The sequence below is a fragment of the Phacochoerus africanus genome, chromosome 16, assembly GCF_016906955.1.
Source record: "Phacochoerus africanus isolate WHEZ1 chromosome 16, ROS_Pafr_v1, whole genome shotgun sequence".
In the NCBI taxonomy this organism is placed as follows: domain Eukaryota; kingdom Metazoa; phylum Chordata; class Mammalia; order Artiodactyla; family Suidae; genus Phacochoerus; species Phacochoerus africanus.
Window position 1 is genome coordinate 40,458,037 of NC_062559.1, and position 23,552 is coordinate 40,481,588.

Here is a 23,552-nt window from a genome sequence, read left to right on the forward strand (position 1 = left end):
TAAGATTCATTTTCCAACATTTATTCCATTGAATGAGTGCACAGCATTTTCATGAACTATCTCAGCTACATCAGTACAAAATAGTTTAAATTAGTCAAACAGCCATTTCAAAAGGAAAACCATGGATTACTTCAGGGTGAGTGCCACCACCACTGGGGAACAGAAGACATAAGGCAGCTGGGTGGTTTCTGCATAACGTAGGACAGGCTAGGTGTAATGTCCTTCTACACTGAGAGGCCCCCAGGCCTTGGGACACCTCCCTCTCCAAGATGAGTGGCAGGAATATGTCACTTAGTGTATGCTCACTGCCAGGATGACATTTCCATCTTGGCCACAGTGAGATGCTCTGGAGCTTGGCTTGGCCATCAGCCCTACATGTTATCTGATCAAAGGATTCAGGATGAGAGGGTGCCATGGGATACAGTGGTGGGGATAGGAAAGAGTGAAGCAGGTACTCCTATAAGACAAATGCAGAATCAAATTCTCTACTTGTGGTCCAAGATGCCTTTTGTTCCATCCATCTCCTTTTCATCCTCCAAGCTACCTGGCCAAGGAGGACCACAATGAGGTGGAGTGTGATTTACTAGAAAAGTGTGTGTGTGTGTGTCCAAGTGTAGAGGCACCTTGGAGGCTGGGCATTACCAGAGCCTAGAAAGGGTGCTGGGAAACACTTCCTGGAACTGTCTGGGAATCCTGCTGGGGCATGTCCTCTCTTTTCTGACCATCTGGAGAACACTTTTTAAAAAACACACAAAAAATTTTAGTCCTCGTTTTGTAGATACCCTAGGCACTTTTTCTTCTTTCCTCCAAGTGGATTATAACTTCTGTATGACACTATTTTCTTTTAATAACAAGACTACCCAAAGGCTCACAAAACAATAGCTGACAATGCAGCCTCTTTGATGTTCTATGCAACCCACGCTAAGGCTCCCACGCTGCTTTTGTTTAGTATCACTGGCACTGGCCTAAAATTCTCACCATGTGTATCAAGCCACCCCGGTGTATGTCCCAGGTGCCACGTGACCCAGCTACTACTTGCTGACGACTCCCCTTCTGAGAGACCCTCAAATCCTCACTGTACATTCTGCCACCACAGGGGGCCTTGGTGTCACACAAGGGGCCAAGGTTTAGAGTTCATCGTGTTTGGCCTCCTGGTCTTTGAGTTTAAACTCCTCAGCCGTGACCTTCCCGTCTCCATTCCGGTCCTGGTTGGTGAACATATTCTTCACAATCATCTCAGCATCGAATCCAGGAGCGAGTTTCCCTTTGCCAGATGCCACCTGGGCATGAATGTACTCTGAGAACTGGAGAGGAAGGGGAAGGATGGACCATGAGATACGGCAGCTGTGAATGCCGAGCCTGAGGCTAAACAGAGCAGCCTGAGGGCAACAGAGTTGGCATTTGAGTCTGAGATAGCAGAACAAAATCTTAGGAGCTACATGACCTGGCTTTTTACCTCCAGATACAGATTAAAAACCCCTGACAGAATGACTCCTGGAGCCCTCAGGTCTTATGCTGCCAGTGCACAGTAGCCCCTGCGACTATCCCCTTTCCCCAAATCAACACCTAGTTTTCCACCAAAGGCCAATCCCCTAACCCCTCTTGCCTCTAAGAACACTGCTGCGTGCATCCATTCATTCATTTATTCATTTACACAATGAAAACTTTTGTCCACCATGTGCTGAGCACCATCCTAGGCCCTGGAGATATATCACTAAACAAAACATCCTGCCCTTGCAATTCTAGCATATGCTAGTGGAAAAGACCCAATTTAGAAACACATTTTAAAAGTAAGTTACATATTAAGTTAGCAAGTGAAATGCTCCAGAAAAAATGAAAAAGTAGAGCCAAGGAAGGAAGATCAAGCGTGCAGGGAGGGAAAGAGGTTGAAGTATCCATGTGGTGACCACGGTAAAAATCCCAGTGAGAAAGAGACTTGTGCAAAGGCTTGAAGGAGGTGAGGAAACGAGCCCAAGTTATCCAGGGGAAGTGTCTTCTGAGCAGAGAACAGCTGGTGCAAAGGCTCAGGGTGGGTGCAGACCCTGTGTTTACAGGACAGCACGGGGAGAATCCTTGGAGGCGGCTGCAGCAAGCAGGAGTGGAGGGCCTTTACGGATCACTGTAAGACTTTGCAAATAGGAGGTGTATGGTCAGGCCACTCAAGATGGCTGTTCTCTTGCTCTTTGTAACCCCGCCCAACCAGTCCCTGCTTCGCCTTCTTCCTCCTCACAAGAACGCACTCACCCCCGCCCCAGCAGGTGATGGTTCTAATCCTTAGGCCAGATTGGCTCTACCTGGGAATTTACTGAAGGGCCCTGTGATGGTCATTAACCTGAGAGGCTGCGAGGGACATGGCCCAGCGGCTGGTTTCCCTGGTAACTGATAAGCCAACCTGATGTCAGCTCCCCCTGCACATGGTGGCCTCCTTGTCCCCAGGATAGCAGGGATTCCTGCTGTGTGCTGCCTGCGGCACAGAGCCGGGTGTCGATCGGGCACCTTTTGCTGCAGATGTGAGATCCCCTTGTCCAATTAGCTGTTGAAGTCTCTCTATCGCTGTCTCTGGGCTCCTTCTTCGGTCTCGAGGGTGGGCAACTACAAAGCTCTCAGGCCTGAAGGGTGTGCCCAATAGGAGGCTTGTATAGTGTTCTGAGTTGAAGCAGGCCAGGCTCCGACTTACTCTGGCTGCTGGGAGGGGCAAGGGTGAGAGCAGGAAGACCACAGAGGTCCAAGCAGGAGGTGGTGGACACTGGACGAAGGTTCTAAGGAGTGGAGGTGATGGGAAGTGGTCAGGTTCTGGATATATTTTCAAGATAGAGCTGGAATAATTTCCTGATGGACTTATTATAGCCTGAGAGTTAGAGAGGAGTCAGAGATGGCGGAGTGCTCTCACCTGAGCAACTGGAAGGAAAGCGTTGCCATCAAACTGTTTCCCCTTTCGAATGAGAGGGGAAAGGCTTTGGGTGAAGCAAGTTCAGCAGGATAGATATCGAGGGTTCAATAAATGAAGATGTCAAGTAGGCAGATGGATACACGAGTGTGAAATGCAGAAGGAACACTAGACCAGAGCTACCATCAGGGAGTCAGCAGATGGGGATGGTAAAGCCTTAGGGCTGAAGGAGACAAGAAGAGTTCAAATTCAGGACTTGGCCCCGGGGCACTCCACCCTAAAGAGCTCAGGGAGAAGACTCCTGAGAAGGAGCTACCAGTGAGGTGGAAGGAACACAGAGAAGCTGTGGTGCTCCAGAAGCTAGGACAAGAAAGCATCTCGCAAAGGCGACAGCAGTGCTGGAGTAAGTAAGCTTGAGCACTGACAGGTTCAGCGCCTTAGCGAGACCGGGTTGAGTGGAGTGGAGGGATAAAAACCTGACAAGAGTGGGTGCAAAAGAGATTAGGAGGAAAGAAACTGGAGGCCAGGAGGACAGACAACTCTTTGGAGGTTTTGCAAAGAACTAAAACAGAGAGATGCCTCAATAGAAAGGAAAACAAGAGCACGTTCTTATGCTAATGTGATGGAACCCGTAGCCATGAAATGCTGATGATGGAAGAGAGAAAGGGGAGAAGGCTGGAGCCCTGCCCTCGAATAAGCAGATGTGGACCAGGCAGAGAGCTGGACTTCCCCAGGGCCAGGACAAGACGGAGGACTCTATTGCCCAGCTCCACGAAGGGGTGTCTTAGGGCAGGAGAAACAACACAGGATCTAAATGATGGAGGCGGGGACGTGTATCCCAGCTCAAGCCAGAGGATGGCTGTGCAACCCTGGGCAAGTCATCCACCCTCTCCACATGGCTGGTGCTTCTGAAAAATAGGGGTGGTTCCCTGGCTGTCGTGAGGGCCAAACAAGATAATGTATGTGAGAAAACACTCAGCACCATGCAGGCCGCATTGGGCACCCAGGCACTGAGAAGTGAATCCAGGTCTGTGAGCCTTGGAATCAAACCCTGAACCTCTCCGGACTCGGTTTCTTCAAAGAGTAATTGTGAGCTTCAGTTTAGAGCGTGTGTGCCACTGTTTGGTCCGTGAGCTGGCCGGTTACTCTGAGAGGCTTCACGTTTCGGATGCCCCCTCCTCCCGCGGTCCCGGGAGGCTCCCTGAGCTCCAAGGGTCCCACTTCCCTCCAGAAAGGGGAATTACCTCTTCCAGGAGGACCTCTCCATCGCCATCCTTGTCGATTTCTTCAAAGAGGTTGGCGGACACCTCGCCGTTCCACACGAACATGTACCCCTCGGGCAGGCCAGCCACGAGCTCCAGCAGCTCGATGTCAAACACCAGCACGGCACTGCCAGGCACCTCTCCATCTGCCGCAGGGACGTGGGAGGCGGGGTTAAGCAACAGAGCCGCGGGCACGCCCCTCGCATCCCCCACCCCCACCTGGGATCCAGTTGCCTCGGACCTGGAGGCGTCTCTTGTGGCCGCAAGAAAGTCCAGCATCAACCAGTGGCTTTTCCAAACTGGAGGTAGCCAGTTGCAAAATCAGTTTAGAAAAAGGTAACCAGCATTTTTTTTTTTTAACTAAGGAACCTAATAAAAGAGACTACAGTACACTGCACCGTTTTATGAAATTTAGTTTCAGGAGTTCCCATCGTGGCGCAGTGGTTAATGAATCCGACTAGGAACCATGAGGTTGCGGGTTCGGTCCCTGCCCTTGCTCAGTGGGTTAACGATCCGGCGTTGCCGTGAGCTGTGGTGTAGGTCGCAGACGCGGCTCGGATCCCGCGTTGCTGTGGCTCTGGCGTAGGCCGGTGGCTACAGCTCCGATTTGACCCCTAGCCTGGGAACCTCCTTATGCCGCAGGAGCGGCCCAAGAAATGGCAAAAAGACAAAAAAAAGAAAAAAGAAAAAAGAAAAAAGAAATTTAGTTTCAATTATATACATAAAACTAAATGTATACGTACACATGAATAGTTTATGTTTTAACAGAGATTGGGAGATAAAATGTACTTCTTACTGCGTGTCTTGGTCAAAATAGTTTAAAAGACTCTAATGGAGACTAAATGGTAGACCTTTTGAATAACTCTAACCGGAGAACTTTAAAAATCATGATCCAAGATATAATTTGTAAACACAAATTCCAGAACAGTATATAAAGATATTAATACAGAGTTCCCACTGTGGCTCAGCAGAAACGAATCTGACTAGCATCCATGAGAATGCAGGTTCCATCCCTGGCCTCATTTAGTGGGTTAAGATCTGGCATTGCCGTGAGCTGTGATGTAGGGCGCAGGGTGACTCAAATCTGCCATTGCTGTGGCTGTGGTATAGGCCAGAGGCTGCAGCTCCAATTCGACCTGTAGCCTGGGAACTTTAAATAAATCAATAAATAGAGTATGTTAATACAAGTGTAAATGCGATGTGCATTATTTAAAATTATGTATTACAACTATTTATATATCACAGGAGCATGGCCTTAGAGGATACACAACATATTTATTAAAGTGTTTCTTCTCAGACTGGGGAGAGTAGCAGAGAGTATCTTTATAATTAAGCAAAAAACTGTGCAAAAGAGAAAATGCAAAGTGCCTATCACTTTTATAAGTGAGCACGTCCCATCTCGTCCATCTCCAGGCAGCAGGAGCATAAAAATTGACAGAGGAGTTCCCAACCCCTCCCCCACCCACCATGTGGGCTCATTTTGACCAAAATCATGAAGTAAACCGTAACAGCTGGGGGGGACAACGCCAGTAATTCTAGAACTTGAAACCAATCTCTTCCATAAGGAGATCTCCTTGGAGAGTTCCTAAAGTCAGCATCCCCTGTCCCGGGAGAGTGCCCCAAGGAAGCCCCTGGCTCACCTAAGAGAAACCACCTTGGAAGCCCTCTCAGGGACATTTCCCACACGTGGGTTTAAAGAGCCAAGGTTTTATTTCACAGAAACCCCTGTTTAACCCCATTAACATGGAATTCACAGAGGTCTTGAAACAAAAATGCTAAATCCTTAAATAAAAAAACATTCTTTGGGTTTTAAATTGAAGAGTCATATTGTGGTTCTACAATATGGCACCTCCAGGAGTTCCCGTCCTGGCTCAGTGGTTAATGAGCCTGACTAGTATCCGTGAGGACACAGGTTTGATCCCTGGCCTCGCTCAGTGGGTTAAGGATCCGACCTTGCCCTGAGCTGTGGTGTAGGTCAAAGACGTGGCTTGGATCCCTAGTGGCTGTGGCTGTGGCTGTGGTGCAGGCCAGCAGCTACAGCTCTGATTTGACCCCTAGCCTGGGAATCTCCATGTGCCTCAGGTGCGGCCCTGAAAAGCAAACAACAACAACAACAACAAAAAGGCACCTCAAAAAGCGCACAAGACAGATGGTGACCGAGCCCCAAACGCCTTTTAACACTGCTGCATACTCACCCACGCCGGCCTCCCCATAGCCCAGGTGGGGCGGAATGATCACTGTCCGTTTCTCCCCAACGCACATCTCTCTGAGACCCATATCCATTCCCAGCACGACTTGTCCAGATCCCAAAACAATATTATACGTCTTGCCTAAATTCCACCTGAAAATGAAACAGAATTGTCCCTGGTTAGGTCATCAAATCCTCATACCGGAGAATGTTCTCCTGAGAAGAATACATCACTGCTGTGATCTTTCTGCCAAAAATACAGAACCCCTATGGAACCATAAGGAAATACCAGACAAGTCCACATCGAGGGACATACTGCAAAATAACCAGCGTGTAATCTTCAAAAGTGTCAAGGTGAAAACCAGAGAAGAGTGAGGGACTGTCAGAGGGCTGGAGCATACCGAAATGGATCCCTTTTTGCTTTTCAGGGCCGCACCTGCAGCGTATGGAGGTTCCCAGGCCAGGGATCGAATCGGAGCCACAGCAACACCAGATCCGAGCGGCGTCTGCGACCTACGCCACAGCTCATGGCAGCACTGGATCCTTAACCCACTGAGCCAGGCCTAGGGTCGGACCCACATCCTCATGGATGCTAATCAGGTTCATTACCACTGATCCTCAACAGGAACTCCCAGAATGGTTCCTTTTGCTAAAAAAGACCTACAGGAGCATTTGGAAAAACTTAAGTAGGGTCTGAGGATTAAAAGGTAGTAACGTTATCAAAGCTAAACTTCCTGATTTTAATGCACATACTGAATTATGTAGGGAAATGTCTGTGTTTGCTGGAAATGCACACTAAAGTTTTCAGAGATGACAGGACATCATAGTGGCAAACCTTCTCATGAATGGTTCGGGGTAAGAAATTCTTTGCGTTGCTCTTGCAATCTTTCTGTTTTAATTAGCTAATGTTCTAGCTAGTCAGAAATTTCATGCGAATTTTAAAAATACATAATGTAGTTAAGACCCCGGAATTTGGATTCAGCAAGACCTGAGTTTGGTTTTACCGCTTAATTTGACCCTGGGAGATATAATTTCTCAGGTTCCTCGTCTATAAAATGGAGATAATTACAACTATAGTGCAGGATACTCTAAATAGCAAATAATACACTTGGCACAGTGGAGTGCCGTCATGAAGAGATCAGTAGATGGCTGGCCTTCAGGGTGTAAAGTGCTTGTGTCTGTAACAGCTTAAGACTCCAGAAAAACAACTGAGAGTTTAACTTGGGCCAGAGTTTTTTGTGGACGTTTTTGTTTGTTTGTTTTTGTCTTTTTAGGGCCACACCTGCTGCATATGGAAGGTCTCAGGCTAGCGGTCAAATCAGAGCTACAACTGTTCCCCTACACCATACAGCCACAGCCACACCAGATTCAAGCCGCATCTGTGTCCTACACCACAGCTTGTGGCAACGCCGGCTCCTTAACTCACTAAGCGAGGGCTAGGGATCAAACCTGCATCCTCATAGATATCAACTGGGTCCTTAATCTACTGAGCCACACTGGTGACTCCTGGGCCATGGTTTTAATTATCCTGGATGCCCAAGGTCTTTGGGGAATCTAGACAAATCAAAGTTGGTTCAGTCACTGCTGGAAGGAAATCTATGTCCAAGTCTATGGTCTTTCCATTGCTTCTTAAAGGCAAACAATGGGAATGTTTGTTAACGCCAAGCAAGGAAAGCATCCTGGACATCTCGGAGCCGCCGCGGATGGAGCCCATCACCAGAGGGTCCCAACAAGGAAGGAACTGCTCCTTTGGTCCCATGGCCTTTCCCAGGCTTCCCAAGCCTCCCATGGGCACAGGGCCACCCTCTCCTCCCTCCTCAAGTTGGTTCCCAGGGCCAGGATGGTTCTCCGGAGCCAGCAAACCAAAACAGAGCTTGCATTTGTCCTACCTGGTACAAAACCAAAACAAAGCCAATTCCAGCACAGGAGGCCTTGGCCCAAAGCCTGTGAGGGGCGTGGCCTCTGTCCTGATCCTCCCTCCCTCCCCCCTCCCCCCCAACACCCAAACAATCCATCTTTTGTGAGCAGCACAGAGGCGCCCTCACACTGCCTTTCTCCAGGGACCACGGGGAACTTCCCGTGGGACTACTGGGTTTCAAAGTCTTCCAGAATATGCAAGAGCTCATTGAGTTATCCCATAACAAATGTTTGTTCTTCTCTGAGGCCAGTTTCAACACACATTAAGAAAATCCTCCAGGCAAAGCAATTTGTTTTCCTGTGTTATTTCTGAAAACCCCACGAATTCTGTTCCCTCAAGTCATCCTTTTATTTTGATTTTGCCAGTTTTTCTCTCAGACATTCTCTTCATTCCTTCTTTGCTCTCCCGGCTTCCCATCCATTGCAAGCTTCCTGCTTCCTGTCTGCACGCAGCCGGCTCTGGCTCTCTGCCCACGTTTCCCTCTGTCCTCTCCATCACGGACTCTCTTAGCCCTGAGGAAAGAAGGTGCACAGCAGCGCCTGCCTCACTGTTGTTTGTGGAGCCGATCTGGGCTTGGGGTGGGACCTGGTCCCCTCTTCCAGAAGAAGCGCCTCTCCCTGACACAGGTAAGCAGTCACCTGCCACACTTATTCCATTATTCTGAAGCTTCCACCCAGAAGACACCAACACAGATGCCCAAACACTGCTCTTCCATGTCGATTTACCTACAACACACATGACCCCTGTGGTTCAGAATGGAGTCCCTGATGAGAGGAAGGAGTGTCACGTGGCTCCCAGATGCACTGGAAGAATATTGCACATCCACCAAACACACGTCGGAAACAGACTGGTTCTCCCCACCCCACATAGAAGTGTATCCTGAATCTCCCAAGAAGGAATTCCTTTGTTCATTTCCCAGCCCATTTCCCCTTTCCAAGGCCAGAGGAGCACAGATGAGAATATGAATGTTGGCCAGAGTAATGACAGCTAGCCTATTGGCCCTAAAGACTGTTCTAAACTTGGGGACACTCTCCCCATGCATAAGCTTACTTGACCCCAAAAACAACTATAAGCCATGCTTCTTCCCCACTGTCCTCCATGGGCATCTAATCATCAGTGCAAAGAGCTTTGTTTTTTGGGCCGCACCTGCAGCACATGGAAGTTCCCAGGCCAGAGATGGAACCCGCAACACAGCAGGGACAATGCTGGATCCTTAATCTGATGGGCCACCAGGGAAATCCGCATGTCATTATTTTCTGGCAGCATTCTCACTTTCTTGAGATTGTGAAATGATGCTTCTAACGACCAATGCAATTCAGATCTGATGAAATGCATTAGTATCCAGGATCTCGAAGCACCAGAGAGAATGCTCTGAGGAGTATGTTGCTCAGGCTCTCGCTCTATGCCTGGCTTTCCCTAGCCACACTCCGTCACCTAAAGCTACAAGACAGACGGATGGGTGAGAGGGAGAGAAGACCCTCCCCATCTAGAATAAATGCAAGTAGCACTTATTTATACAAAGCCCGTCTTTCTCCTCAAGACTAAACTCAGGAGTCTAAGTCAGGCTCAATACAAAAATGGATGTACTCATAAGGACACATAAAGAAAGGCTGAAAAGTTTCTTTCCCAAAAAAAGAAAATAGCGTATTAACTCATAGATAGATCTGAAGATTCAAATACATAAATAAAGCTCCTTTTACCTGCATAATTCTAGAAGATACTGTTGATTCCTATTAATATATTTTCAAATTCATCTCAATTAACATTTATAAACTACTCCTTTTGTGCTATGCTCTGGGCTGGGTGTAAGGAACAATATGAAGGAGCTCCCTTGTGGCACAGTGGGTTAAGGACCCCGTGTGGTCACTGCAATAGCTCAGGTTGCTGTTGTGGCTGGGCTTCGATCCCCGGCCCTGGGAACTTCCACACACTGCAGGCAAGGCACAAAAAAAAGGAATATGAATAAATGTGTTGAGTGTCTAAGGTGTTCAGAGCAGCAATGGTGATGGAAACAAAAATAAAAACTAAAAGGCAAAAATAAACAACTATAAAACATTATGAGACTACAGAAGTGGGAGCAGTTGATTCTTCCTAGGAATTAAAGATTTTGAGAAAAGAGAAGATGTTTAAGCCAGGGCAGAAGTTGGCCAGGAGGCAGGGTGTAAACAGTGGGTGTAAATCACTGCACATGGCACCCCTGGGAGGCTGAAGACAGGCCTCAGCAGAAGGTGAGGCTGGTGAGGCCGAACCGAGCTGACAAGAGAGCCTGATGTGGGGGCTGGGGGGATGTGCCTGTGCTGTGGGATGGAAATCCTGTGAAATCAGATTGTTATGATCATTATACAACTACAGATGTGATAAATTCATTCGAGTAATAAAAAAAAAGGGAAAAAAAAAGAGAGAGCCTGATGTGCCAGACTCGGGAGTTTGGATTTTATCTGTGGGTTAATTTTTAAGGACAGCAATTATAAGATGAGATCTGGGAGTTCCCGTCATGGCGCATCGGGAACTAGGAACCATGAGGTTTCGGGTTCAATCCCTGGCCTCGCTCAGTGGGTTAAGGATCCGGCGTTGCCGTGAGCTGTGCTCTGGCATTGCTGTGGCTGTGGTGTAGGCCGGCAGCTGTAGCTCCATGCAACCCCTAGCCTGGGAACCTCCATATGCCACAGGTTCGGCCCTAAAAAGCAAAAAAAAAAAAGAAGAAGAAGAAAGAAAAAGATGAGATCTGTAATCTCATGGGTGCAGGATGAGACCATTCTTAGAGAACTCTTAGAACAATGCACCAGAGTAGCGATGTACACTTGAGATACACAGTGTGAAAGGCACGGAGATAAAAGCTCTCAACCAGTGTCTGATGAAAGGAAAAGGAAGGTCGTGGGAACGGCCGACCGTTATCTGCCAGGCTCATGCCCCACCGATCCTGGGCTGCCCTTACGTGGAATCCAGCAGGGTGCCATCCAGAAGCGAGGCGTTGTAGTGGTACTTGAGGTAATCGCCCTTCTTACTCAGCACGGAGCAGTCGGGGGGCTTGTAGTGTGAGGTGATGCTGATGGAGTCTGAAGGGTTGTGGAAATCAATCACGTGGATGTCAAACACCAGCACAGCTGAGCCTGGAATGTTTCCTAAAGGACAGACACAGGAAATGAGAGCGAACCCTCCAAGCAGCAGCCCGTTCTCCCCAGTGTCACCAGGTATCCTCAAGACCTGCAGTGAGGAGCACAGAGACCTGGCTGAGAAATCCTACAGAGATGAAGCTGGAAGGGCTGTTAGAAGTTGCCCAACCCAATTTTATAGATGGAGAAGCTGAGGCACAGATTCGTCCAGGATTTGCGGTCAGGAAAGCAGTTCAGTCTAAAATTCAAGATGGACCACTGCCCCCAAGGCATGGTTAAAGCCCAAAGATTTATGGCTGAGGTTATCACAGATGAGAAAACTAAAGCTCAGCCAAATTAAGGCTGCCCCACTCCTGCCAGAAGTTAGGGGTGAGGTCACAGCTGTGTCTCCAGTTCAATCCCTGGCCTAGGAAACTTCCATTATGTTGTGGGTGCTGCCAGCAGAGACTTCAGAGCCAGATTGTGTGACCCACTCCACCTACCAGTTCACAAAGTGCTTTTACGACACATCCTGTTTGTTTTCCACAAAAGTATTATACTTTTCCACTCTCTCCACCTTTGCAAATATTAGCTCCCATCTGAATAATGCTTTACAGTTTATAACGCATTTTTCACATGCATTCTCTCATTAAATCCCAGCAGCAACCTTGTTGGGTAAATATCACCATAAATCCTGGAGTAGCAGATCCTCCATGAATTTAATGACAGCTTCTCACAGGGGCATATTGTTAACCACATCCCCAGATCATTTCAGAGATGTTTACATGGAAGAGTTTTATGAAAAGTTTTACTTAGAATCAAGAATGTATAATGTTTCATTTGCATTGTACAGACGAGAAAACCAACTCAGATATAACTTGTTCAAGAAAATAACACAGCTATAAACAGGATTCAAATAGCGATGAGGGAATATCGACAGCCCCTCCCCGCCCCCTCTCCTCCAGCTTCCTTCACCCTCACCCCCCACCATGTACTTTCCTATTTCCTGGCTGCTAACACTGCTTGCTAAGTACCAGGCACTTTTCTAAGTATTTCAGATGTATTAGTTTATTTAACTCTATATTAGTTAACTCTATATAATATATAATCCTATATTCCCAACCTATAGATAAGGAAACTGAGGCACAGATTTTGATGCCTGCCCAGAATTACCGAGGCAGTAATCAGAGAAGCTTGTGCGTTTACAGCACAACACAGGTGCCCGATATCCACTAGTGATGGGGAGTTGCAGATGCGAGTGGCAACAGGGGACAGGATCTCTCCCACAGGAACCAGGTATTGCAAACTGCCAAGGGCAGAACCAGGGCCAAGGGCAGCTCTGTGTGGCAAACAGCACACACAACAGAGATGAGCAGCTGTGGAGCCAGATCAGTGGCTTCTCAGTCTTGGCTGCCCATTAAAATCAACTGGAAATGGAAGTTTCTGTTGTGGTACCATGGAAACAAATCCAACTAGTATCCATGAGGATCCAGGTTCCATCCCCGGCCTTGCTCAGTGGGTTGGGGATCCGGCATTGACGTGAGCTGTGGTGTAGGTTGCAGACTCGGCTCAGATCCTGTGTTGCTGTGGCTATGGTGTAAGCTGGCAGCTGTAGCTCCGATGCAACCCCTGGGAACTTCCATTGCTGCAGGTGCGGCCCTAAGAAGCAAAAAAAAAAAAAAAAAAAAACCTAGAAATGAACCTTAAAAACACTGCTCAGTGGGGAAAAAAAAAAAAAAGATACAGAATAGTGTCTGATTTCACTTCTATGAGGCATCTGGAGTAGGCAGTTTCGTAGAGACAGAAAGTAGAATGGTGGTTACCATGGGCTGGGGGGACAGGGTAGTGGGCAGTTGTTGTTTGGCGGGTACAGAGTTTCTGTTGCAGATGATGGAAATGCTCTGGTATAGCTCATGGTGATGACCGTGTCACACTGTGAATGCATTCAATGACACTGAACTGCAAGCTTAAAAAGTGTTAAAATGGTAAACGTGCATTTTAGCACAATAAAAAAAAAATTGCTCATCACTGTAATTCACCACATTCACAGAATGAACAAAAAAATTAGGATCATCTGAAAAAAAAAACCGCTTGGGCCCCGCTCTGAGATTCAGCTGTAGCTCCTCAAGTGCTGTGGTCTTGGCCTTGGGTGCTATCAAAATGGCCTGGAGAACTTGGTGCAAAGACAAAGGGCCAGGCCCTTTTCCACTCAGCACATCTGATTCTGTGATTGTGATCCTTTCCAGGCGATTCTCGTTTGTGCTACGCACCAATCTTTGAGAATGCCCGAACTAGAGTGGCACTAGGCATTATATATATTTTTTAATTTGTATTTATATATATACAATATCTTTTTATATATAAATATATTTTTTAATGTTCTCCAAGGGTGTCTAAAGGGGCAGCTTAGCACAGGCTGTAAGGAACACTGTGCTCAGTAGTCTGTAAGGGAGCAGCTGAGGCTATTTAGGAAGCCCAAGCTCCACAAAGTGGACCAAGAAAGATTGACAGAAAAGAAAGTTGCATCTTGAGTAGCTCCATTAACCTCTCTGAAGAAAATGTGTGGATGGGGCCTAGAAAGGGACAAGGACCTCAAGGCACTGGGCCAAGGCAAACTCAACCTCTCCTTGCCAACTCTATGGTCAGACCGTTCAACATGGCTGTTCTCTTGCTCTCTCTACAGCCCCTGCTCAGCCAGGCCCTGCTTCATTCACATGACTACTTAATTCTCTTAATCATAGGGCTTCATGACATACTGATGGCCAAAAAACACATGAAAAGATGTTCAACATCACTCATTATTAGAGAAATGCAAATCAAAACCACTAGGAGGTACCAGCTTACACCAGCCAGAATGGCCATCATCCAAAAGTCTACAGACAATAAGTGCTGGAGAGGGTGTGGAGAAAAAGGAACACTAGTACACTGTTGGTGGGATTGTAAATTGGTGCAACCACTGTGGAAAACAGAATGGAGATTCCTCAGAAAACTAAACATAGAACTACCATTTGACCCAGCAATCCCACTCCTGGGCATCTATCCGAGAATACCATGACTCCCAAAGACACATGTACTCCAATGTTCATTGCAGCACTATTTGCAATAGCCAAGACATGAAAACAACCTAAATGTCCATCAACAGAGGAGTGGATCAAGAAGATGTGGGACATATACACAATGGAATATTACTCAGCCATTAAAATGAACGAAATACCATCATTTTTAGCAACATGGATGGACCTAGAAATTATCACGCTAAGTGAAGTCAGCCATACAATGAGACACCAACATCAAATGCTTTCACTGACATGTGGAATCTGAAAAAAAGACACAAACTTCTTTGCAGAACAGATGCTGACTCACAGACTTTGAAAAACTTATGGTCTCTGGAGGAGACAGTTTGGGGGGTGGGGGGAATGTGCTTGGGCTGTGGGATGGAAATCCTGTGAAATCAGATTGTTATGATCATTATACAACTACAGATGTGATAAATTCATTTAGTAATTTTTAAAAAATTAATTAATTTAAAAAAAAGTCATAGGGCTTCATCAGTAACTGCCTAAGAGCTTGCCTCCTGCCCCAGCCACTGGTTTCCCTGGTAACGAGGAGCCAACCTGACGTCAGTTTCCCTATAGATGGTAACACCCTGCTCACCTAAGTGGCAAAGATGTTTGCCTGCCTGCCTTCCACAGCAGGGTGTTGCTCTAGGACCTTTTGCTGCACACAGGTAAGACCCCGTATCTAGTAACCAGTTAATGTCTCTTGTCACTGGATGCTTTTCTTTAGCCTTTTTTTTTTTTTTTTTTTTGCCTTTCCTAGGGCCAATCCCTACAGCATATGGAGGTTCCCAGGCTAGGGGTTGAATCGGAGCTATAGCCACCAGCCTACACCAGAGCCACAGCAACGCAGGATCCAAGCCTCGTCTGACACCTACACCACAACTCATGGCAACACCATATTCTTAACCCACTGAGTGAGGCCAGGGATAGAACCCACAACCTCATGGTTCCTAGTCAGATTCGTTTCCACTGCACCACAACGGGAACTCCTTACATTACTTTTTTTTTTAAGTCAACACCCTCAAAGGCACACTCATGTGTAGGACTATCCTGGGGCAAAAAGGAACATTATCCCAGGACATGCCCCTGTGTTCTGATGTCAGCTTGTCCAGCACTTTCCTGAAAACTAACCCAGCTTCTCAGGCCCCCGGGATGCCAGGCCCAAGTATCCTGCCTAGTGGAGCGGTCGATCACCCTGTCAAGTGAGCAGCTGATATCCAGTTCTATGTCAGCTCCTAGGAAGTTGCCCTAGTCTGCCTACCAAGTGTTTGATTAAAGCATCAATGCCCATCCACTGAAAGCAGCGATAAGAATGCAAGCTCTGTGAGGGCTGGGAGTTTTGTCTCTTTCTCCGCTGAATTCCCAGCACCTGGAGCAGTGCCTGGTCATGAAGGCACTCAGTAAATCTTTGATGGATGGGTAGATGGAGATGCTGGGCCTGCGAAGAATCCAAGACCAGACCCCAAGTCAGAAGGTCCCATGTGCCCGGAGGGCAGCCGGCACCCCTCCCACCCTCATTCCCTCTATCTTGCTCTACCTTCTCCAAAGAATCTATAATGTAGGAATAAGTGCTGACCAGTGTAGGAGAGCAAAACTTGCCACCCCCCAAAAAGACTCTTGGCATGTGGATTATTTCAAGCTGAAAACAATCAAGGCCCAAAAGACTCCCCCAAAAGGGCTTTCTTTTTACCTCCTCAACTGCCTGAGGGATACAGACAGAGGACTTATTCCAGGAAAGGAGATGTCACTATAAACAACTACAACCTGCATTAAGTGTGAGCACAGGAAGGAAACAGCAGCGAAGTCTGTGTCCCATTGTCTCCGAGGGGACCCAGAAAACACTTGCTTTTCTGTCTCTGTCAACTGCCTTCCTCCCCTTTGAAGTCTCAAACCACTACCCTCAACACCCTCCTCTGTCCTTAGCAAAAGGAGGTGTCCTGAGTTTCAGACGTCTTGCTAAGTTACTCGGCTTTCCCGGATCTCTCACATATATTCATGTCATTAAACTTCGTTTGATTTTTTTTTCCCCTCCTATTAATCTGTATCGTGTCAATTTAATTCTTAGACCAGCTAGAAGAACCTAGAAAGGCAGAGGAAATTATCTTCCTCACACTTGCAAAGAGGTGAAAATAATAATACATTTTGTTATCAGCCACCTCCCTGAATAAACCCTTAACCACTGCAGAAGCAGTCATCACAGCAGGCATCCCCACTAGGATGCTGCCTCCTCTTTTTTTTTTTTTTTTTTTAAGGGCTGTACCTGAGGCATATGAAAGTTCCTGGGCTGGGGGCTGAATCGGAGCTACAAACTGCCAGCCACAGCAACACCAGATCCGAGCAGTGTCTGCAACCTACACTGCAGCTCATGGCAATGCCAGATCCTTAACCCACTGAGTGAGGGCAGAGATCTAACCCACATTCTCGGGGATACTAGTCAGGTTCATTACCGCTGAGCCATGACGGGAACTCCTGGCTGCCTCCTTAAGAAGAGACACAGATAACAAAAAATAAAGACAGCTGGCCAGCTGGGCCAGAAGCTAAGGCTGCAGCTCCTGGAAGTGTGGGTTTCCTCTGAGAGCCCTGGGACTTGTGGTTGGAGTTCTCAGTTCTCCATATATGGACATCGACAAGTCACAGCCTAATGGAAACTCATTCTTCCCTTCTGCCTGTGATGCAGGCGGGAGCACCCTGGATTCAATTCCATCTCTATCACCGATTAGCTAGCTACAGTGGCCTTAAGCAAACGACTCAACCTCTCTGGACCTCATTATCTTAACTAAGCCTTGTTTTAAGGATTCAATGAGCTTGTATATGGGAATTCCTTGACATAGTGTGGGTAAAATGTTTGTTTTCTTCATTTTCCTAAAAGAGTGATTTTTTTTTTTTTTATAAAAGGTAATTTGGAAGTTGGGGAATGGAAAACCATTGAGGAAGTGATCCTTTCCACAACTCTGCAGCAGAATTCATTCTCCACTTCAGGGCTGCAAACATACCCAAGCACTCTAAATTCAGGGCTGACTTCGTGGAACAGAGCCAACAGGAGGAAGGGCCAGAGTCTTTGCAGAAGACCGACCCCCTCCCTCCACCAAGCCTGCAGGAGAAAATGGCTGCAACAAAATGAAATGCTGATGGAGTCGGAGAACCTGTAGAGAGCCGAAAGCATTGCATTCCTTTCACAAATATTTACTGAATGCTTACTATATGCCTGGCCCTGTGGTATGTGGTGAGGAAGCCACAGACTTCCCCTGTGTCTGACACCCTTCTCAGCTCCCTCAGTGATTAGTGCCAGGTCCTATGCAAACCTTATGAGGAGGCCAGGGGCACCTGCTAATCAAGAGCATAGAGGCAGACCCTGCACACAGAGCACCCGGGTGTTGCTGGCCAGGGTGCGCCTCCCTCCATGGCAACAAATGATTCAGGGTGAAGCAGCCTCATGGCCAGAAAATTTATGAGACCTCAGATGCTTCCCAGAACCTTATATAATTCTTTGCAGACGCTCTCATACTTGACAGAAAGCCAAAAGGAGAAAAAAACATTTAAGCACATGTTTTCCATCAATGTATTCTTTTTAGGGAAAGGAAGAATTAGTCAGTCCTGAGGGCATAATGAAACTGACTACTCCTAAATATTTGTCTATTCCTGTGTGTGTTTGGCTAGAAGTAGAAATTCATGTAAGACAAAACAAGAGAGCATCAAGACTCTAAACAAACAGGACAGGAAGCAAGCCGTGCTGAATGATCTTAAGATCTTAAGTGGTGATCTACTGTGGCTTTATAAATCAAAAATTTAAGTCAGGGAGGAAAAAAGATGTTTTGCACACCCTAGTTTTCAACCAATCTGATGTTTCTTAGATCTTCCAAACAAACCCCACTGGGAAAATTCTAAAAACCATTATCTAGCAGTAGAAGTCAGAAAAAGGTTAACAAAATGTGTGCAGCCAGCCAGAATCCCATCAGCAAAAAGAACACAAAAGCAAAATAATATGGCATCAACTATTCCTAAGTTTAGCAAAAAATGGTGTATGAGGAAAAAATTTGGTTTGGAATACTAGGCAACCATTAAAATTCTATGCAATCTGTTGGCATCAACCATTGTTCACAACAAATTCGGTGAAGGAGAAATTACAAAGTAATATTCACAGATATTTATCAGTAACTATTAGTGTAGGTGGATATGTATTTCCTTTCATCTACACAGATGCACATATACTCGAAAGGAGAGAAGCATGTTACTTCACGGTTGTATTAGTTTCCCATCACTGCTATAACAAACTACCACAAACACGGTGGCTTAAAACAAATTTATTCTCCTAACTCTGGTGTCAGAGTCTAAATTCAGGGTATTAGCAGGGATATGTTTCTTTTGGAGGCTAAAGGATAAAATCTGTTGCTTTGCCTTTTCCAATGTCTCAAGGCCACCATCAGCCCTTGACGTGTGGCGCCTTCCTCCACCTTGAGTCGGCAGGGTAGCTTTTTTTCCCTCCTCTCCCTGGCCTCCGCTTCCCTTTTACAAAGATCCTTGTAAGTACTTCAAGGCCACCGGGATCATCTCCCCATCGCGAGACCCTTACCTGAATCCCTTTTACCATGTACGGTAACACAGGTTCCGGGGATCAGGAAACGGACATCTTTTGTCGCTGCTCCCACCTCCCATACTAACAATGCTTATTCCTAGGTGGTGACATTATGGGAGATTTCTGTTGCTATTCGTTATCTCTATTTTCTTTTTCTAAAGTCAACACAGATGATTGGTGTAATTTTTAAAAAGAAGTTTGCTGTTAGAGACAAAAAATGTTCTAAAACTGGGATTAAGGTGATAGTTGCATAACTCACTGTATCAACGGCATACTTAAAAATGGGTGGATTTCATGGTATATAAATAATACCTAATACACTTGTTAAAAAAAAAAAACCCTGGGAGTTCCCGTCGTGGCACAGTGGTTAACGAATCCGACTAGGAACCATGAGGTTGCGGGTTCGGTCCCTGCCCTTGCTCAGTGGGTTAACGATCCGGCGTTGCCGTGAGCTGTGGTGTAGGTTGCAGATGCGGCTCGGATCCCGCGTTGCTGTGGCTCTGGCGTAGGCCGGTGGCTACAGCTCCGATTCAACCCCTAGCCTGGGAACCTCCATATGCCGCGGGAGCGGCCCAAGAAATAGCAACAACAACAACAACAACAACAACAACAACAAAACCCTAAAATTATGAGTTCCCTGGCAGCCAAACAACATAAAAACAAAAACCAAGATCTAATGCCCAGCATCATGAATAGTGAATACATAGATAATATTGTACTATAATCAGACAATACTGTACTATAACCAAACATGCTCAGAGACTATCCTAATTATTTCAACCATTAAAAATTGGTAATTACGAAGCGTGACAGAGGTGCTAATTATCACTACAATGGCCATCCTATTAGAATATATAAATGTATCAAAAAAGTACACCTTAAATTTACACAATGTTATATGTCAACTATACTTCAACGAAAACCAAAAACAGAATAAAAAGGGGGGTTGCAATTTACCTTCAAATAGCTCAACAAAGAAAAAAATGTAAATATATATATATAGAGAAAAAAATATATAGCAAGATGGTAACTGGCGAATCTAGAGTTGCCCATACAGTTCTTTCAACTTTGGTGTACGTTTTAAATTTACCAAACGGAAACCGGGTAGGAACACAAGAAGAAACGACTGGGCATCTCTAGAAACTAGAGTAATCTGATCATTCAAGTCTGAAGCTGGACGTCCGCTTCTACCCTTTAGCTCTCAGGTTCCGAGCGACGTGGGCGCAGCAGTCAGCGCCGTTGGGTTGAACCTCAGCAAGGCGGCCAGCGCTCACCTCTTCCTTCCTCGCCGTATGCCAGGTGAGGGGGGACCACGATCCTCCGCTTCTCTCCAATGCAAACGCCGAGCAAACCTTCATCCATCCCAGCAATCACGTAGCCCTGCCCAATGTACGTGTCAAAAGTGCGGTTCCGCGAGTAGCTGGCAAAGAGGAGAAGAGGGTCGTCACGAGGGGCGTAGCGGCCGCTGTGCCGTCGGTCCCGGGAGGCAACAGGAGCTCAGAGGCCTCCAGAGCCCGGAATGCGGTGAACCCCAGAATCGGAGTGCCGGTCGGGGAACACGCTCTCCTGAAATGGTGAGCACGGAGCCACACACGGAGTCGGGGCTGCCACCTGCAGAAACGCTCCCAGAACCCAGTCCCCCAGCGCTCTGGTTTGGCCGGGTTATGAATGAGAGGCGGGTTTCATGAAGCAACCCTGCAGAAGTGCAGCTCATGTGAGTCAGACTGCACACTTGTTAATGAAGAACACAGTAGGGGGGGCCCTTCTCAGAAACTAAGAATTTTTCTAAGGAGGAGAATATCTTTATAGGTAGGACATGAATATTCGAATTGCCACATATACCGAAGCAATTTAACTCTACAGCCTCCACCAGAGCCCGGATGAACTCGCCCTACTGTAATCCCTGCTATAATCACCAAGCTACCGCATGGTGACACCTGGACCACTTAATGCCACAAGTGCCTGCAGCAGGAGGCCCAAGCCTTCTGCCCAGGGGAGAGACCCAGTCTCAATTGCCAACTGAGTCTGATTACTATGAATCTGGAGAGAACAGGAATAAACTTCCCAAAGCCTGAAGACTCCAAAATAAAATTATAAAACTTCATATCCCATGTCTCTTTCCAGACTTTGAACCACAATGGTCTGTACCCACTACTCACAGCTAGAGCAGATGTGGCCAAAAGCTCTTCCTGAAGGAGCCAACCCGTTCCACCATCACCTCATCAAACACAGCCCAAGAACAACCGCCTCCTGGAAGATGGCCCGCAGTGAGGCCAGGGAGATGAAAAGGCGGAGCTGTGAGGGGCCCTTCCTTCTCAACACCCCTCAGACCACAAAGCCAAGGAGCATGAAGAAATGATAGGAACAAATGGTTCTCCTCGCCCAGGAAACAGATCATCTGCATAACTATCAGCACGTCATTGTCTGGAAGACCTACGAAATTCATAACACTGGCTCCCTGTGAGAGGGGAGCTGGGTGATTGAGGGCCAAGGAGAGGAGGAAAATTCTTCATTGTCCATGATTTTATACTTTTAGGATTTTGAACCATGTCCATGTATCAGGTGTAGGAAAAAAAATGTTTTAAAAAGAAAAAGGAGTTCCCACTATGGCACAGTGGGTTAAGAATCTGACTGCAGGAGTTCCCATCGTGGCGCAGTGGTTAACGAATCCAACTAGGAACCATGAGGTTGTGGGTTCGATCCCTGGCCTTGCTCAGGGGTTAAGGATCCGGCGTTGCCGTGAGCTGTGGTGTAGGTTGCAGATACGGCTTGGATCCCGAGTTGCTGTGCTCTGGCGTAGGCCATCGGCTACAGCTCCAATTTGAGCCCTAGCCTGGGAACCTCCATATGCCGCAGAAGCAGCCCTAGAAAAGGCAGAAAGACAAAAAAAAAAAAAAAGAATCTGACTGCAGCAGCTTGGCTCAGATTCAGTCCCTGACACAGGAACTTCCATATGACAACCATTAAAAAAAAAAAAAAAGCTATTAAAAAAAGAAAGAGAAAAGTCTCTATCATACAAATCAAAAAGCTACAATAGCTAAAGGTATAATACTAGCCCAGGAATAGTGAGATTACTGGAAAAGAAAAAAATTCTAGACAAAAATCCAAAAGTCTATAAAAGGATTTGGGGGAGTTCTCTGATGGCCTAGCGGGTTGAGGCTCCTGCGTTCTCACCGCTGTGGCTCTGGTTGCTGCTGTGTGGCGTAGGTTCAATCTCTGGCCCAGGAATTCCCACATACTGCGTGTGTGGCAAAAAAGAAAATAAATAAATAAATAAATAAATAAACCAAGAGAGAACCTGAAATAAACGTTGCAACTCTCATTTAAAAAAAAAAAAAAAAAAGGAATTGGTACAGAATTCCCTCTGTGGCACAATGAGATTGGCAGCATCTTGGGAGCCTGGGATGCAGGTTTGATCTCTGGCCTGGCACAGGAGACTAAGGATCCAGCATTGCAGCAGCTGCAGCTTAGGTCCCAACTGCGACTGAGATCAGCTCCCTGGCCCAGGAACTCCATATGCCACAGGGTGGCCAAAAAAGAAAGAAAGAAAAAAAATGTATACTTTGGGAGTTCCCTTTGTGGCTCAGCAGGAATGGACCTGACTGACTAGTATCCATGAGGACTCGGGTTCAATCCCTGGCCTCGGTCAATGGGTTAAGGATCCGGCATTGCCATAATCTGCAGTGTAGGTTGCAGACTCGGCTTGGATCTGGCATTGCTATGGCTCTGGTGTAGGCTGGTGGCTACAGCTCCGATTTGACCCCTAGCCTGGGAACCTCCATATGCTGCGGGAGTGGCCCAAGAAATAGCAAAAAAAAGACAAAAAAAGAAAAAAGAAAAAAAAAACTGTGGTTCCATTAATATGGAAAGAAATCTGGCATCCACTAGAAGAATGGTCTTTCAGTTAGAAATATAATTCCAGGGAATAAAAGAACCAAGCTCATATGTAACAAGTAATCACACACACACAAACACACACACACTCTGAATTTTTTTTTAATAGAGAATAAAAACAACCCAAATGTCATCAATGGGGAATGGTTAAATAAATATGGCATATTTACCCAATGAAACACTATGCAGACATAAGAAATGATTTCTTGGGCGTTCCCATTGTGCCTCAGTGGGTTAAGAACCCCACTAGTATCCATGCTGTGGCTGTAGTGTAGGCCTGCAGCTGCAGCTCTGATTTGACCCCTAGCCTAGAAACTTCCACATGCCACAGGTCGGATTATTTCTGCTGCACCACGACAGGAACTCCTATACAACGTATCTTAATATTTTAACTTTGAACCAGGGGACTATTGCTTTTTTTCCTCAAAATCAAATATAAAACATAAAAGAAGAGATCCTAGGAGGAGGAAGAATGAATTATTCAAATAAAATTATACCATATAAAAATTCTTCTGTAATGTTTCTGGATGACTAAATAAAAGAGAAGTCTCTTACCTCAAAGAGACAGGTGGATTGCTGTTCCTACTTGTTTGCTCTTTAGGAAGCTAAAGAAATGTTTTCCAAATAACACATGCCACTTGAATGAGCAACACATACCAAATGCCTGTTGGCTGCTCAA

At 46.5% G+C, this 23,552-nt stretch overlaps 1 protein-coding gene across 1 annotated transcript in view; it reads right to left on the reverse strand.

Moving 5' to 3' along the window:
• The window catches only part of FKBP9 (FKBP prolyl isomerase 9), a 44,439-nt gene continuing 20,887 nt past the window's right edge, over window positions 1–23,552 (reverse strand). The window contains exons 6-10 of the mRNA XM_047763092.1: window positions 20,254–20,399; window positions 11,191–11,377; window positions 6,345–6,490; window positions 4,132–4,295; window positions 1–1,304 (exon numbers count right to left, since the gene is read on the reverse strand). Coding sequence (XP_047619048.1) covers window positions 1,128–1,304; window positions 4,132–4,295; window positions 6,345–6,490; window positions 11,191–11,377; window positions 20,254–20,399 — 820 coding nt within the window. The 3' untranslated portion in view covers window positions 1–1,127. The remainder of the gene's footprint in view (window positions 1,305–4,131; window positions 4,296–6,344; window positions 6,491–11,190; window positions 11,378–20,253; window positions 20,400–23,552) is intronic.